General features: G+C 31.7%; 1 protein-coding gene across 1 annotated transcript in view; it reads right to left on the bottom strand.

Moving 5' to 3' along the window:
* The window catches only part of LOC114325757 (putative helicase mov-10-B.1), a 181567-nt gene that overhangs the window by 44477 nt on the left and 120145 nt on the right, over positions 1 to 16945 (bottom strand). Inside the window, exons 14-15 of the mRNA XM_050655359.1 lie at positions 6403 to 6548; positions 3238 to 3410 (exon numbers count right to left, since the gene is read on the bottom strand). Coding sequence (XP_050511316.1) covers positions 3238 to 3410; positions 6403 to 6548 — 319 coding nt within the window. The remainder of the gene's footprint in view (positions 1 to 3237; positions 3411 to 6402; positions 6549 to 16945) is intronic.

Raw genomic sequence — 16945 nt, 5'->3', positions numbered from 1 at the left:
AGAACATCTTGGTTAAGAAATTTGAGGCAATGGTTTGGTCATACTTCGGAATCGCTCTTCAGATCTGCTGCGAATAAAGTTATGATAGCCAACATGATCGCTAACGTTCGATAAACGGACATAGCACCCGAAGAAGAAGATATAAACAAAGTTTTCGTTATGATAATGCATTTTCAGCTTGTTATTTCTTTATTTGCTACATTGTTACATTGATTACCGGATTGATAATCGGTGTCAATTTAGTCATGGGTTACTTAAAATTTAGATAAATTTAAACACCTAAAATAATTTGCTCTGATAAATGAAAATATCTCGAAAACTAATAAATTTGGGCATAGGGAATGTTATAAAAATTAAAGTACGTTTACTTTTCAATAATGATATAAAATACAGGGTGTTCCACTTAACATTACTGAGAAATAAATGTACTTGCGTTTTGACTCACCCTGTATTTGATATAAAGAAAATTAGCAATATCAATAATTCTTAAAAATTTTGACAATAAATAAAAAAATATGGCATTCATACACCATTGCTGTTGTGCTTATTTTTATTTATACAGGGAGTTGAACTTGTTACGATTTTCATACAAAATTGGTTATAACTTTGTAAATATCCTGTATAACATTACAAACCTTTATATTTTTGTGATGGAGAAGTTAACAGGATTTCGAATATAAAATAAAATATAGGGTGTTCCATTTAAAAAAAAACATAAGTTAGGTCTGCCACTGTGTTATCGAACACCCTGTAACATTCTAACTAATTTTGTAATGTGAAGCTTAAAGGTGGCTAAAATTTTTGTTATTAACTTTTATTGCTATCTATTACTATAGCGGAGCTATTGAGCTTTACCCTACTAATCAATCACCCTGTATAAATTATTTCTGAATTACAAATTTATCATTTTTCAACACTTCGAAATGCATTTCGGAAAATACATGTTTACATGCAATTTTCATTTCGTCATCATCACTTTAGTTTGCAAAGTTTCCTAATGCTTTTACGAATCGTATGCAACAAGTTTCATCGAGATGAATGCTGCTAACAAAATTAAATTTTTGTAAAGTTTCGAGAATTTAGGCCACTAGGGTAAATACGAATATTGTGATATTTATACTGCAAGCTATCCTCTCGCGTCACGAGATTGAATGACGCTCTTGCATCATGATTTTGAATGACGCCCAATACGACTTTACACCCGCCAAAATTCCATACCGAACGATAAGAAGTATTCATTTCAAAATCGACCTGTTTCAGGATTTTTCTCCAAATCGCCCATTCTCGAGAAAATGAATTTATTCCAACCTTTACTTGCTCACTGTATATACAGGGTGAGTGGGGAGGAATGTGCCAAACTTCAAGGCTGTATAATATACGTAAAAATAATCAAAAATAACTCATATGTTCTTATTTGATTTTCATTTGTTTCCGAGATATGGGGTGTTAAATTTTTCTTGCAAACTGACGATTTATTTATTGCTCTAAAACCGGTTGAGGTATGCAAATGAAATTTGGTGGTTTTTAAGACATAGTTGTTGCGCATGTTTTGACATACAATTAAGAATTTTATATTCACCTTTGGCGCGCGTACGGATTGTCTGAAATGTTTTAAAGAAAAAAAATAGTACGCCACTGAGATATTTTAAATTGAAAATTATTTTTGAATTCCCTGTGTAACTTCTGACAAACAATCTATCTTTATATTTGTTCATACGATGCTTCGTTTTAATGAAAAAAATAAAATATCTTGACGCTTACAACGTATTCGGAATAAGTTTCTACACATTCATACAGAAATTTCGTCGAAAACTTTGTAAGCGTTAAGATGTTTTATTTTTTGCATGAAAAAGAAAGTGTTGCATGAAAAAAGGGAAGATACATTTTTTGTCAAAACTTGAACGAGGAATTCAAGAAATATTTTTAATTTGAAATATTTCAGTGGCGTACCATTTTTATCTTTAAAAATTACAGACTATTATCCGTATGCGCGCCAATGGTAAATATAAAATTCTTAATTATATGTCAAAACATGCGCAACAACTATGTCTTAAAACCCACCAAATTTCATTTGCATACCTCAACCGGTTTTAGAGCAATAAATAAATCGTCAGTTTGTAAGAAAAATTTTAACACCAAATATCTCGGAAACAAATGAAAATCGAATAACAACATGTGAGTTATTTTTGATTATTTTTACGTATATTATACAGTCTTGAAGTTTGGCACATTCCTCCCCACTCACCCTGTATACATAGATGTAAGGAAAAATTATGGAACAAATTAATTTTTTGGAGAATGGGAAATTTTGGAGAGAAATTCCGAAACAGGTCGATTTTTATTTTTAAATTATGATTTTTTGCCATATGTCATGCTAGTGATGTCATCCGTCTGAGCGTGATGGCCTAATCGATGATTTTTTTAAATGGGAAGAGGGGTCGTGTGACAGTTGATTTGAAAGGTCATTCAATTCTATGTTCAGTAATATAAACATTTCCATAATTATTTATACAGGGTGGTCAATTTTTTTTTAATTCAATTAATTCACACAAAAAGAAGAATGTTTGTATCTTATTTAATTCAAAATACATTTTACTACTGTCATAAAATAGAAAACATTATTTAACTCAAAACACATTTTACTACTGTCAGAAAATAAAAAAAAAATGGTTATTTCACAAAAAAACATCATTTTTCGCTTAAAGTCAAAAAGCTGCACCCACCTGCTTATTGGCAGTTTGATCTAGTTTAAGCGAAAAACAATGTTTATTTGTTAAATAAACATTTTTTATGTTTTCTGACAGCAGTAAAATGTATTTTGAATTAAATAAATTATATACATTCTTCTTTTTGTGTGAATTTTTAATTCAAAAATTAATTTTTTTGGCCACCGTATAAATAATTATGGTAATGTTTATATTACTGAAAATATAATTAAAAACCTCTCCAATGAACTATCAGGCGATCCCTATTCTCAATTCTCGATTACGTCATCACGCTCAGATGGATGACGTCACTAGTATGATATATATGCCAAAAAATCATAATTTAAAAATAAAAATCGACCTGTTTCGGAATTTCTCTCCAAAATTTCCCATTCTCCAAAAAATTAATTTGTTCCATAATTTTGCCCCTCACTATATAATACAAAAATGTAGTAGTGTTTTTACATACATAATAAGTGGAATAAAAAAATTACATTGAAATACGTTAAAATTAAATTGAATGAAAATTTACCTTGGAGATTTCCCTTGTCTCTGTTCTTTTGATAATAAGCTGCAAAATTCGACAGGATGGCCTCTGAACTTTTGTTGAACTTTCTTCTTAGCAGTAATACTAAAAATTTCTTGCAATTTTTGAAAAACGCAAGTTGTTGATAATGGGTCCAATTGGGACCTCTGTGATCTAGCCTGAAAGGGTATAAAATTGCATTACTTAGGCTTACAATCAAAAGTACCACACATATGGGGCAATATACACTGCTTTTCAGATAAAACTATCCACTTTAATTTTTTAACCACTTATCTTTAGGCAAAGGTTCAAAAAATAAGTCAAATAATATTTGAAGGGAGAGACATTATGCCATATTTAAGCTTGCCGGGAAAGGCATCCTCTCGCCCCCGTATCATCCCTCAATTTTTTTAAATTACTTCCACCTTCTATTAGAAGAAAAGAAAGTGTGTTCTACAATCTTTTTAGACGTAGCTAAGGCCTTCGACAAAGTAGGGCATGAAGGTTTAGTCTACAAACTTAAAATTCTTATGCCTAAACAATACTCAGAAATTTTACAATCATATATCTGACAGATATTTCAGAATTAAGCAAGAAGTCGTGTACACTGATCTAAAAGAAATCATAGCAGGAGTCCCCCAAGGAAGCGTATTAGGTCCTGTTCTCTACCTGTTATACACATACGATATACCTGAAATGGAAAATGATACTATAGCCACATTTGAAGATGACACCGCTATCTTAGCAGTAGGTGATACCAGCGAAGAAGCAGTAGAAAAATTACAGTTGGCAATAAATAAAATACACAACTGGACTAAAAAATGGAAAATTAAATTAAATGAATCTAAATCTATGCATGTCAATTTTACAAATAAAAAAATCGAAAACATTCCAATTAGAATAAATGATGCCCAAATACCATATGCATCTTCTGCAAAATATTTAGGTATCACACTTGATGCAAGGCTTCGCTGGAAAGTCCACATTAAAAAGAAAAGGGAAGAATTAGGTATCCGTTACAAAAAAATGTATTGGCTGATGGGAAGAAACTCCGCATTGTCCACATATAACAAAATACTTCTGTACAAACAAATACTTAGACCAGTATGGATGTATGGTTGCCAACTCTGGGGCTGTGCCAATTCAAGTAATATTCAGATTATCCAGAGATTCCAGAATAAAGTATAACGGAACATCGTTGATGCTCCTTGGTATATCCGAAATGTCGACCTCCACAAGGATGGAAGATATAGACAAAGTTATCAAGAAGATGGCAGGTAGTCACGAACAACGGCTCCATAGTCATGTAAACATCGAGGCCATCCAGCTCCTCGATAATACTGGGCTAGAAAAAAAAACTCAAACGAAGAAAACCATTTGAGTTAGTGTAAAGTGTTAGTGTAAAAGCAGAGCATAGTGTTGTATTGTGTGTTCGTTTTAGTTTTAAAATGCATACTTGTTAAAAAAATAAGAGGACACCATAGGGTTAATATCTTAGATTATGTATCATTTAGTAATATAAGTTAAATAAGAACTGATTATTGGTCAACTGATGACCAGATTTCAGTAGTCTAAACACAGCTTGTGTTTAATAAAAAAAAAAAAAGAAAAAACTTCCACCTTTTTTATTTGATATTTGGATTCTCCTCTTTGAACTGATTTCAAAAATGTATAACACATGATGCTTAAAGTGATTAGTTTATGAGAATGATAAATACAAAAGCAAGAAAACATTTAGAATGAACTACTAAAAAGTTTAACAATAATTATTCTAAATTTCAAAAGTCATTTTGAATAATTATTGCTAAAATTCTTTGCAATGAAATTCTAAATGATTGTAATAAAATTTTTAACAAAATAATTTTTTTTCAATCCAGTTTTTTTGCTTTTGTATTTATTTTTCTCATAAACTAATCACTTTAAGCATTATGTGTTTACATTTTTGGAATCGGCATAAAGAGTAGAATTCAAATATTATAAAATAGAAAAAGGCGGCAAGCTTAAATTTGGCATAATGTTTACCCCTTCAAATATTATTTGACGTGTTTTTGCGCTTTTCCTAAAAATCAGTGGTTCAAAAGTTATTTAATGTGGATAGTTTTATCCGAAAAGCACTGTATACAGGGTATAACAAAAATACAGGTCATAAATTAAATCGCATAGTCTGGGACCAAAAATAGTTCGATTGAACCTAACTTAACTTAGTACAAATCTGCACATAAAAAAGTTTTAGCCCCTTGAAGTTAAAAAATAAAAATCTTTTTATTGTAATATATTGAAAACTGTTAGATTTTTTATTGAAAATGGACATGTGGGACTCTTATGGCAGAAACATCTAAAAAAAGTGAAATTTGTGCACCCCACAAAAATCTTATAGGGGTTTTGTTCCCTTAAACCTCCCAAATATTTGTGTACGTTCCAATTAAATTATTTTTGTGGTACCATTAGTTAAACGAAATGTTTTTAAAACTTTTTTGTCTCTTTGTAATTTTTCGATAAGAAGTTTTTGTCGAGATATTTTGAACATTTGTAAAATCCATCACAAATTTTTACATGGTAAGTAAGATCTATTAATAATATGAAAATTTATTGTGAATTTACATTTTTTAGGTATTTATTGAAACATATTAATATCTCGATAAAAAATAGTATATCGAAAAAATACAAACGGGCAAAAACGTTTTAGAAACATTGTGTTTAACTAATAGTACCACAATAATAATTTAATAGCAACGTACACAAACATTTGGGGCGTTTAAGGGCACAAAACCCCCATAAACTTTTTATGGGTTGTAAAAATTTCACTGTTATTATTTTTTTGAGATGTTCCTACCATAAGAATACCACAAGTCAATTTTCAATAAAAAATATCTAATAGTTTTTGATATATTGGAAAAAATCGATTTTCATTTTGTAACTTCAAAGGGCTGTAACTTTTTTATGTGCACATTTGTACTAAGGTAAATTAGGTTAAATCAAACTATTTTTGGTCCCAGAATATGTGATTTAATTTATGACCTGCATTTTTGTTACACCCTGTATAGTACTAGCGTGATACGGTCTCCCAGTATGATCCAAAATTTTTGTGTGTTTCCTCTAATAAATTATGAAAAGCTCTTTAAATAAAGATTAAAAAATCTTGATAACTATTAAGTCTGAAATAACTCTTACCTCCAACTGGTTACCATAGAATAACTCGTTAGGTAAACTTAAAATGGTCGGGTGGTTTCTATAATTCTGTATAAGCATTGTTATACAATTCTGATTATTTTGGTTATATAAATCAGTTTTCATGATTCGTTCGAGAAGTGATATGCCTAAAAAAAGTATAAAATGCTATAACTATCCATTATTACATATTATTTCGATGTTTGTGAGTTTGAATTGTTCGATTTTTAATAATCGTTTAAAATTAATTACTTATAATACAAAGTAATATTTAACAGATAAAATTTAGTATTAATTATAATAAACTTTTAACAACACAACCGACTTTAGGAACGTTAAAGTGATATTTAAAAAGTAATTAACGTTCGGCGTTAACATGAACACAGTATATAGGTTTATACAACAATTCGTATAATCAAAAAACTGTGACATGAATATCAAATATAAAAACAACAAAAACCATGTTTTATTAGACTGCAAAAACGCTTTATAGTCCAGGAATTTATCATCAACAGGTGTGTTTAACAAAAATAAATGAGGGGATTAGATGCTAAGGGGTACACGTGACAAAATATTGTAAAATGAGTTAAGTGAACAAAATAATACTAGACGGTACTAAACATTTAGTGGCAAAGAGATACAAATGAATTAAAGTACTGGTGGCGACATAATGCAAGTTCTAGTTTGACTACTTATGAAATATTTAAAAAAAATTTGCGACAAACGGGTATAAGAACACTTGTATCCCTTTGCCTGTAAGGTGTTGGACACTATTTTTAGTGAATCGTTTAGGGTATTTGCAAATTATTGTCCTCTTAAAAAGTATTCAAAATGAGTGAAATAATAACACAAAATATTTATATAATATATGTACATAAATATACAAATATAATATATGTACATATTATATTGAAAGTCTCTCTTCAATCCTGACCCCCCGGAGGGAGTGTAGTGGTCGACGTGATGTCGTGTATTGTCCGTCTATAAAGTCTCTGGTCATTTCTTTTAACTCATGCATAGATCTTTTGCATATTCCTGTAATCTGATCGATCCATCTTGTTGGGGATCTTCCTCGTGATCTTCGGCCTTCCACCTTTCCTTGTATAATGAGTCTTTCCATGTTTTCTGTGTTGGCTCTCATAACATGTCCAAAGTATTTTAATTGTTGGAGATGGACTTTACTGGAGAGCCGTTGGCTAACTTTTAGCTCTCTTAAAATCGAATTATTTGTTCTATGGTCGGTCCAAGGAATTCGTAGCATTCGTCTCCAACAGAACATTTCAGTGGCGTCTATCTTTCTTCTTTCGGAATTTCTCAGGGTCCAAGATTCATATCCGTAAGTCAGTATTGGGAATATTAAGCAGTTGATCAACCTCATCTTTAACGCTCTTGAAATTTGACAGTCCTTCCATATTGTGGTCATTTTTGCTGTGGCGACTTTTGCTAGATCACATCTACGTTTTATTTCTTCTTGTAGTGACCCTGTGTTTGTGATTAATGATCCCAGATATAAGTATGAGTTCACAACCTCAAACCGATCAATTGTGGTTATATGTGGATGATTGTTATGTAGTCTATCCACTATCATGATCTTGATATGTTTAATTGCAGACCAAATATTTGACTTTCGTTTTCAACCAGTCGTATAAGATCAATCAGCTCTGCTTGACTATTTGCAAGAAGGGCTGTGTCATCTGCGAAACGTAGGTTGTTTATTTTATGACCATTTATTGAGATGCCTTTTTCCCATCCTTCAAGTACTCTTCTCATAATATGCTCTCCATATATATTGAATAATTGTGGCGATAGTATACATCCCTGTCTGACACCCCGTTCTGGGTGAAATTCGTTTGAAAGGTGTCAAGCACTTTAACTGATCCAGTAGTGTGTTCGTATAGTTGTTATAAGCGAAATAAGGTGTTGGGGTACGACCACTTCTTTTAGTATTTGCCATAAGTGTCTCCACTTGACCCTGTCGAACGCCTTACGATAATCTATAAAGCATATGTACAGTGGATTATTGAATTCCCTAGATTTTTCGATTATGTGTCTTATATTTAACAGGTGTTCTCTAGTACCCCTACCTTTGGTAAATCCAGTTTGTTCTTGTGGAATTTCTCTTTGTGTTTGTGATTAATGATCCCAGATATAAGTATGAGTTCACAACCTCAAACCGATCAATTGTGGTTATATGTGGATGATTGTTATGTAGTCTATCCACTATCATGATCTTGATATGTTTAATTGCAGACCAAATATTTGACTTTCGTTTTCAACCAGTCGTATAAGATCAATCAGCTCTGCTTGACTATTTGCAAGAAGGGCTGTGTCATCTGCGAAACGTAGGTTGTTTATTTTATGACCATTTATTGAGATGCCTTTTTCCCATCCTTCAAGTACTCTTCTCATAATATGCTCTCCATATATATTGAATAATTGTGGCGATAGTATACATCCCTGTCTGACACCCCGTTCTGGATGAAATTCGTTTGAAAGTGTGTCAAGCACTTTAACTGATCCAGTAGTGTGTTCGTATAGTTCAGTTATAAGCGAAATAAGGTGTTGGGGTACGCCCACTTCTTTTAGTATTTGCCATAAGTGTCTCCACTTGACCCTGTCAAACGCCTTACGATAATCTATAAAGCATATGTACAGTGGATTATTGAATTCCCTAGATTTTTCGATTATCTGTCTTATATTTAACAGGTGTTCTCTAGTACCCCTACCTTTGGTAAATCCAGTTTGCTCTTGTGGAATTTCTCTTTGAAGGAATGTTTTTAGTCTCTCGTTGATTATATGTAGCATTATTTTACTGGCATGTGATATTGAAAGTATAGCTCCCTTAACCGAGATATTGAATGACAAGGTGAAGGGCTTACAAACAATGCAATTGTTTCATTTGAAAAGCAGTCACCATGCACATATTGTTTTATAAGGATACACTATCAGCAGATTTTCTCTTTAGCATTGTTGATTTGAGGAAAAGGGTGGAACGACATGCAGAAATTCCATCGGTCTTCGAACTTCCGCCTCTCCGCCAAGGTCCCATCAAAATAAACCACCCAAAATACAAAAAAATGTAACTTCTACTCTTTATACCTCCCATTCACCACGATTTTTATCGTAATTTAGCCACAATGAACGTCAAAATCGCGAAACCTTTAATAAACCACAACATGAAATAAACTCCCAAGAATTGGAAGTGGATATTCTTTTGGAATATTAAGAAAGCACTGAAGTGGACGTGGTCTTACACTGTTACTAATAAACCAAGTTATACTGAGAATAAATCAGGTATAGGCAAAATCACTACCAATAAACATGGAATAACTTAGATATAGTAGGAAAAATGAAAGAATACCATGCGTCATCGATGATATGCATACGAATCAAATCAAAAATTTCTAGTCAAAACAACGTCTAAACTAAGTTAATACTGTAAAAAAACGGATGTGACTATTACCCCACCGTACGATTTTTCGCTACGTAAATGTGTCAACAATTTTTTTTGATGTTATTCTTTTTCTGATAATATGGTCGCTTCGCTAAACGCTTCGATAAACTATGGACACAACTGGCTAGTGATTTTAATAAGTAATTTTGCCAATTTGGTAAAATCGACAAAAAAATAATTACTAAATTGTTGATAATTACTAAATAGTTAGTAATTTTGCCAATCTTGGCAAAATTGGCCAAAAACAAGAAAATTACCTACTAAAATCACAAGCCAGTTGTGTCTGAGTTTAGCGAACCGACTACACCTATATATGTATTGGCATTGTTTATATAGGGATAGTTGGTCAGCCCAATAGGAAAATTTGTTTGATTCGAATTGAAACAGTCACCAGATGTCCCCACAATTTCTGTCAGGGTCGCAACGTCAAAATGCATAGACACCAAGTTGGATACGATCCTATTCATAACACCCCAACTCGCATACATATTAAGAAAAATAAATAATATATGGAAGAATATATTTAGAAATTGAATTAATGATGTCATGCTATTATATAATCTATAATGTATAGTAGCATGGCATCATTAATTCAATTTCTAAATATACTCTTCTATATAAATATTTATTTTTCTTTATATGTATGCGAGTTGGGTGTTATGAATAGGATCGTATCCAACTTGGTGTCTATGCATTTTGACGTTGCGACCCTGAGAGAAATTGTGGGGACATCTGGTGACTGTCTCAATTTGAATAAAACAAATTTTCCTATTGGGCTGACCAACTATCTCCCTATATAAACAATGGTATTGGTAATAAATGTTACTTTTACTACCGTAATTAATTATTTGATATAGATTAATAATACAAAAATAATGAGTAAGCAAATATAGTATTATGAATTTCTCCATGTTAAAGTTGCCGGATGTAAATAGTAACATGAATTTAAAAAATGTCGTTTATGTCAACTGCATTAAGTGACTTAAATGAGAGTAAACTTAATGAATTCAGATCATTTTGCTATCCAGATCATTTTCCAGACATTATCTGCAAATAAATGTACATTCGTAAAAATATACTACATAATCTGTATTTTATACACTATGATTGAAAAGTCAGAGTAATATGTACACATTTGGCAAACTCATAGACAGAAGTTAACCATATTGACCGATGATTACTTACAAATTTTATTGACTTATTTTAATTAAATAAATACTTACCAAACCAAAAATACAATATAATATCAAAATAGCTTTTAAAAGAACTGAGTTTATTCAAGTAAATACGACTGATTATTAAGAGGATGGGTACGTATTTTCGGCTGCAATGCTATTCAAATGGGGATTCATTTTTTTCGAATCCTGAGAAAACTAATAAGTATTTCTGACAAATTTAAACGCAGAATGAAAGATTACGTTATTAGCGAGGGCTGAAAGTCCCTGAGAACTTATATAATGTTTATTTTAATAAGTTACAGGGGTGAAAAACTAAGAGAAAATTTAGTGTGATTTTTAATTTCAAATATCTGATTCAAAATAAACTTTTTATTTATTCTAAGGGACTTTCGGCCCTCTGTAATAATTTAGTCTTTCATTCTGCGTTTAAACTTTTCAAAAATATTTATTGGTTTTTTCAGGATTCGAAAAAAATGAACACAATATCCGTGGTCAAATTTTCCAAATCTATCTCTGTCTTACAACGCACTCAGTCGAATAGAATATTGTCAGCATATTGTCAGTCAGGCAGCGACAATCAGTGACAATTTTAAATATTTGACATGGCATCGGGAATATTTTGAGTTGTTGATTAAATACTATTGATATATAGTGTATTTGATAAATAATCGATTTAAGACGTGAACTTAATAAAAAGTTATTTATTGTGTATTATTTGTGGAAGATCCAGGCAGAGAATACATCAGGATAATATATTCTGTGATCCAAGTATTTTGTTGTTAAAGATGTTCAATTCGCCGATTCACCAATTTTGCTCATTTATTTTACAATATATTTTCCTATACCTATCTACTTAACATTTTCTATCCTACTTATTCTACATACTTTATAAGGATTGACCACTGGTCAGTGAGAATACCACATCAGGCAAAAACACAGGTTTACTTATATATTATAATAGATTTTAATTTCGGTCTTTACGTTAGTTAGTTTATAATTTGATTTTTATATTTTTAATATGTTCTATAAATAATTGCATTAATTCTATATTATTAATTTGTGATAATATATGTTAAATTTATTGCGTGTGTTATATTTTTACAACTGTATAATTTACTTATAAACATATTTATATTTATTTGTATTAGAGGGCAATTTAAAATCATATGTTCAGCATCACCTATTTCTCCACATTGACAATATGGATTGTCTCTTAAATGAATTTTATGTAGATATGTTGGAATCAATGCATGGTTAAATCTTAAACTATTTTGTTGTTAAAGATGTTCAAAATTGTAAGCGTTCCATAGTAAGAATATATTATTAAAAAATTACTTTAACACTTTTCCTCTTTTCTTGATTGAGTAATAGTTTTTGTTGTACATATGAATTATGACAATCACTGAATACATAGTGAAAAAATTATCACATTTATTAACTGAATTAATAATTTGCAATTATAAAAATAACAGTTATCCAAGAACATTCAAAAGCCAAGTTAATGATGACATTTTCAAGTAGAATGACATTCTAGCAAATACTATTGACTGTAATACATCCAACTCCCATAGAAATCTGGAAGCACATTGCCACTAGCGCCACTGCCGGCTTGCGGTGAAACTACGTTGTGACAACGTAAAATTTGACTTAGACATTCAAATATAATTTTATAAATTTTTGAATAACAAGCTAATTTTGCTAAATTAAATTAAAATAAAAATAGTTCAAACACTTATACAAAAACAATAATAAAGCAATTTTATAAATGTAAGGTTAGATTGCTCTGGTTATCACCGTTGACCGCCTAGATGACGCTATTTTTTTGCTTCCTCAAATGTAATGGGAAATGTCAAGAGTTGTATGTATTAGTTTGATTCTAATAATGTTTACATATCCATACCAGTGTGAATTTTACTACACGTAATTTGCCGTGTAAAGACAGAAAAAGTAGGGATAGGCATAAAATATTTGCGAATTATGTACCCATGGCCTTAAAATTTATAAACTCTACCGAACCTAACCCAGTTCACTGTCAAAGTGACAGAAATTGAATCTCTCAGATTATAGTTGACCAGCACGATTACTCGAATAGTAGTTTGTACAATCATTATCTCTACTGATGTTGAATGTTTTTCTAAGAATGACATTAGAAGTACAGAAATAGTCAAGTGTGGGTTTAAATTTTCTACTAAATTAATATAACTACGTTGAACAATTGTATCGCCGTCTCACTCTGTCAATTATAAATATGTAACTGCGTATGTCTTGGATAACGTTTTTGCTTAGTAAACAACACTTAATAATCTATCTCTCTCGTTTGTTATTTATAGAAAAAGGCAGCAAATCCAAAATATGTGGTTGATATGATCGTTCATGCGTATTCTTTCAATTTTTCCGACTGTATATGTAGGTTATACGTGGTATAAGAATTTAGTCGAAGTTTATACCGACCCACACCCTTGTTTAAGTCTGGTATAACCTATTTTATGACTGTCAATGTCCAGGCCTTGACCAAATACCATCAGACTGGCTTAAACTTCTGGATGACAACAATGTCTCACAACTAACAAACATTTATAACCATATATACGAGACTGGAATGATGCCACAGATATGGTTAGAGTCTACATTTATTCCACTCCCAAAAAAACCTAATACATCTCATGTAAAGACTTTAGACTAATTAGTCTATGAGCCACTCTCTCAAGCTACTTCTTAAGATAATTCTTAATACAATCAAGCAGAAATGTGAAGAGACAATGGGAAACAAACAATTCGGTTTCAGAGAAGGATTGGGAACAAGGAAAGCTTTGTTCTCAATGTTAACATTACTTCAACGATCATGGGAAGTACAGAAACCAATTTACGTCTGCTTCATAGATTTTGAGAAGGCGTTTGATAGAGTTCAACATGCTAGGTGGTTTGAATATCTAGAAATGATTGGAATAGATGATAAAGATCTGAGACTTTTACAACATCTATATTGGAATCAAGAAGCTTCTATTCTGGTAGACGGCAAAGAAACAGACAAAATTTGCATTCAAAGAGGTGTCAGACAGGGTTGTGTGTTATCCCCAACTTTGTTTAACGTATACTCAGAAATAATTTTTAATGAAGCTTTGGAAGGACAATGTGGAGTTCGAATCGGGGGAGGAACTATTAACATCAGATATGCAGACGACACCGCGATCATGGCTGAAAATATCGAAGATCTTCAATTCCTTATAGATCGAGTCACTAGAGAGTGCTCCAATAACAGACTTAACATAAATGCAACAAAGACAAAGTTACTTGTGGTTAATAAACAAGACGTCGGCCCTATGCAACTAATTGTCAGTGATGAATCAATAACAAAAGTTAACCATTTTAAATACCTAGGATGTTGGATAAACGAGACACTAAATCCGGATGAAGAAATTAAAACTCGTATAGAAATTGCAAGAGGAGCATTTATGAAACTTAGATCTATTCTGAGCAACTCTCAGCTGAACTTACAACTAAGAATCAAGTTCCTAAAATGTTATGTGTATCCTGTACTAGTGATGTATCGAATGTCATTTTTTGAACATTCGCGAATACGAATGCGAATATCTGCTACCGACATTCGCGAATGCGGATGCGAATGCGAATATTCAGTTTTTTAAAATTTTGTTTGTATTTTTGTAATGTTTTCTAAAGTTCTAATGAGAAGTTAATTATTATTTAGTTTAAATCAATCTGAATCTTAAGCTTTATTACATAATAACAAATAATAAAATAAAGTGAAGGATGATAATGTGATTATATGAGGTTTATGCCTGGTTGCACCAACAGATCTTAAGCTCCAGCTTAGCTAAGCTCTACTTATAGATAGGGCCTCCTTGAGTATCACTTACGTTGCACCATAATTTTAGATTCTTACCTTATTATCAATTATATCTATTATTATATTATGGTATTCTGATTGTAATATATTATAATTATATTATATTAATTCTTATGATATTCTCGACTTAAGCTTAAGATCTGTTGGTGCAACCGGGCATAAGTTACCTTTTCTTAATAAAAAAAGATGTAAATAGATTTTGATTTTATTAACCTAATATTATCCTCTTTTTTTCTGATGTCCATATTCACAAAATATTCACACAAATCTCGCGAATACGAATGCGAATATGCAAAAATATGCGAATATTCGCGAATGCGAATACGAATATTCGTTACTATCCTGTACTACTATATGGATGTGAAACCTGGATCATGAAGGTTAACATGATGAACAAATTAGAAGCCTTTGAGATGTGGTCGTATCGTAGAATGCTCAGAATATCTTGGGTTCAACGCATTTCAAACAGAGAAGTCTTAAACAGAGTAGGTCAAGGCGAAGGTGACTTAATGAAGATGATAAAAAAGAGAAAACTTGAATATCTGGGGCATATAATGAGAGGTAGCAGATACAGTATACTGCAGTTAATACTCGATGGAAAGATCGACGGAAAAAGAGGAAGAAATATTCATGGCTCCGAAACCTTCGTCAATGGACTGGCTTATCAGCAGATGAATTATTACATGCCGCGCAAGATCGAGAATAATATCGGCAAATTGTCATGGAAGCTACCCACGCCTAAAAATTTGGGCACGGTACTTAAAGAAGAAGAATGCCATCAGAGGCAAAAATATATTATCTTTTGATTTGTTTTGTGAGTAATTATACAGGGTGTCCAGAAACTCTACCGATAAACGAAGACAGGAGATTCCTCAGATAATTTTAAGACAATTTAATCAAATTTACCTAGTCCGAAAATGCTTCCTAAGGGAGCTAGAGCTCTTTGAAGATGGCGTCTTGTAATTAGTTTTTCTTAACCCTCGTAAGGCGGTGCTTAGATTCTTACGTAAAGAACGGTGCGGGGTGCATTTGCACCCCATCTGTATATCCATTTTTTATATGTGAACGTCGGGGAAATTGATTTGAAAGATAATTAGGACTTGTTTTTTATACTATGAAACATAATTTTACAAACAAAGTACTCATTTCTTCTTAAAAAAAAATTATTATCGTTGCAAGACAAACACATGAAATTTTTCACAGAATGAGCAACACAAAGTTTTTACACACAATACAGTTTGGTATGCCGGGACTTTGGGTCTTTTTTCTCTGACTTAAGTAACACCGACCTTGTCCCGTAGCTCTGTTAGTTCCAGGTGGAACATCAGAAACGTCCAATTCAAGATATGAAATTTTCATCATTTGCACCCTACAGTCATTTTTCCAAAAAAAGCACGTAAACGCAAAAAGTTTTAAATGCTGTAATGAGTGGAATGCGTTTAGAATTGAATTTAATGCGTATAAAAAAATGGACAAAAATAAAAAAAATATATTAAAAAAGATACTTGAGAAAAACGAGGTATGGGGTGCAGCTGCACCCCGCACCGCCTTACGAGGGTTAAATATCCCCAGCACGCTTTTAGTTAGAAAAACGAAAATTGGTACGCTTATTTATCTTCCAGAGATAAACCGATTCCATCTATTGCGAATTTCTAGTACCGCTCATAGGCGTCCGTTTTGGGTAGGACAACGGTTATTTTATCGCATAACTTTTTTTTCTTTAAATTTTAAGCATTTTTTACTCTGGATTATTATATTCTGAGGTATACTAGTACTAAAAAGTACTCTTGCTTTAGGTCAGTAGGACACACCATTTCCTAGAAAAATCGATTTGAAAATTTTTCGTCTCTTTAATTCGAAAAAAAATAAAAAACTTTTCTTCAAAAAAAAAAACTGTGTATATTACCAACTTAAAGCAAGAGTTACTTTTAGTACTAGAATACCTCATAATTTAATTATCTAGTATCAAAAATGCTTAAATATTAAAGACAGAGTTATGCGATAAAATAACCGTTGACCTACCCAAAACCGACGCATATGACCGGTACT

The sequence above is a fragment of the Diabrotica virgifera genome, chromosome 7 (assembly GCF_917563875.1).
Source record: "Diabrotica virgifera virgifera chromosome 7, PGI_DIABVI_V3a".
In the NCBI taxonomy this organism is placed as follows: Eukaryota; Metazoa; Arthropoda; class Insecta; order Coleoptera; family Chrysomelidae; genus Diabrotica; species Diabrotica virgifera.
Note: the sequence above shows the minus strand (reverse complement) of the source record. Positions and strands in the feature narration are given on the sequence as shown.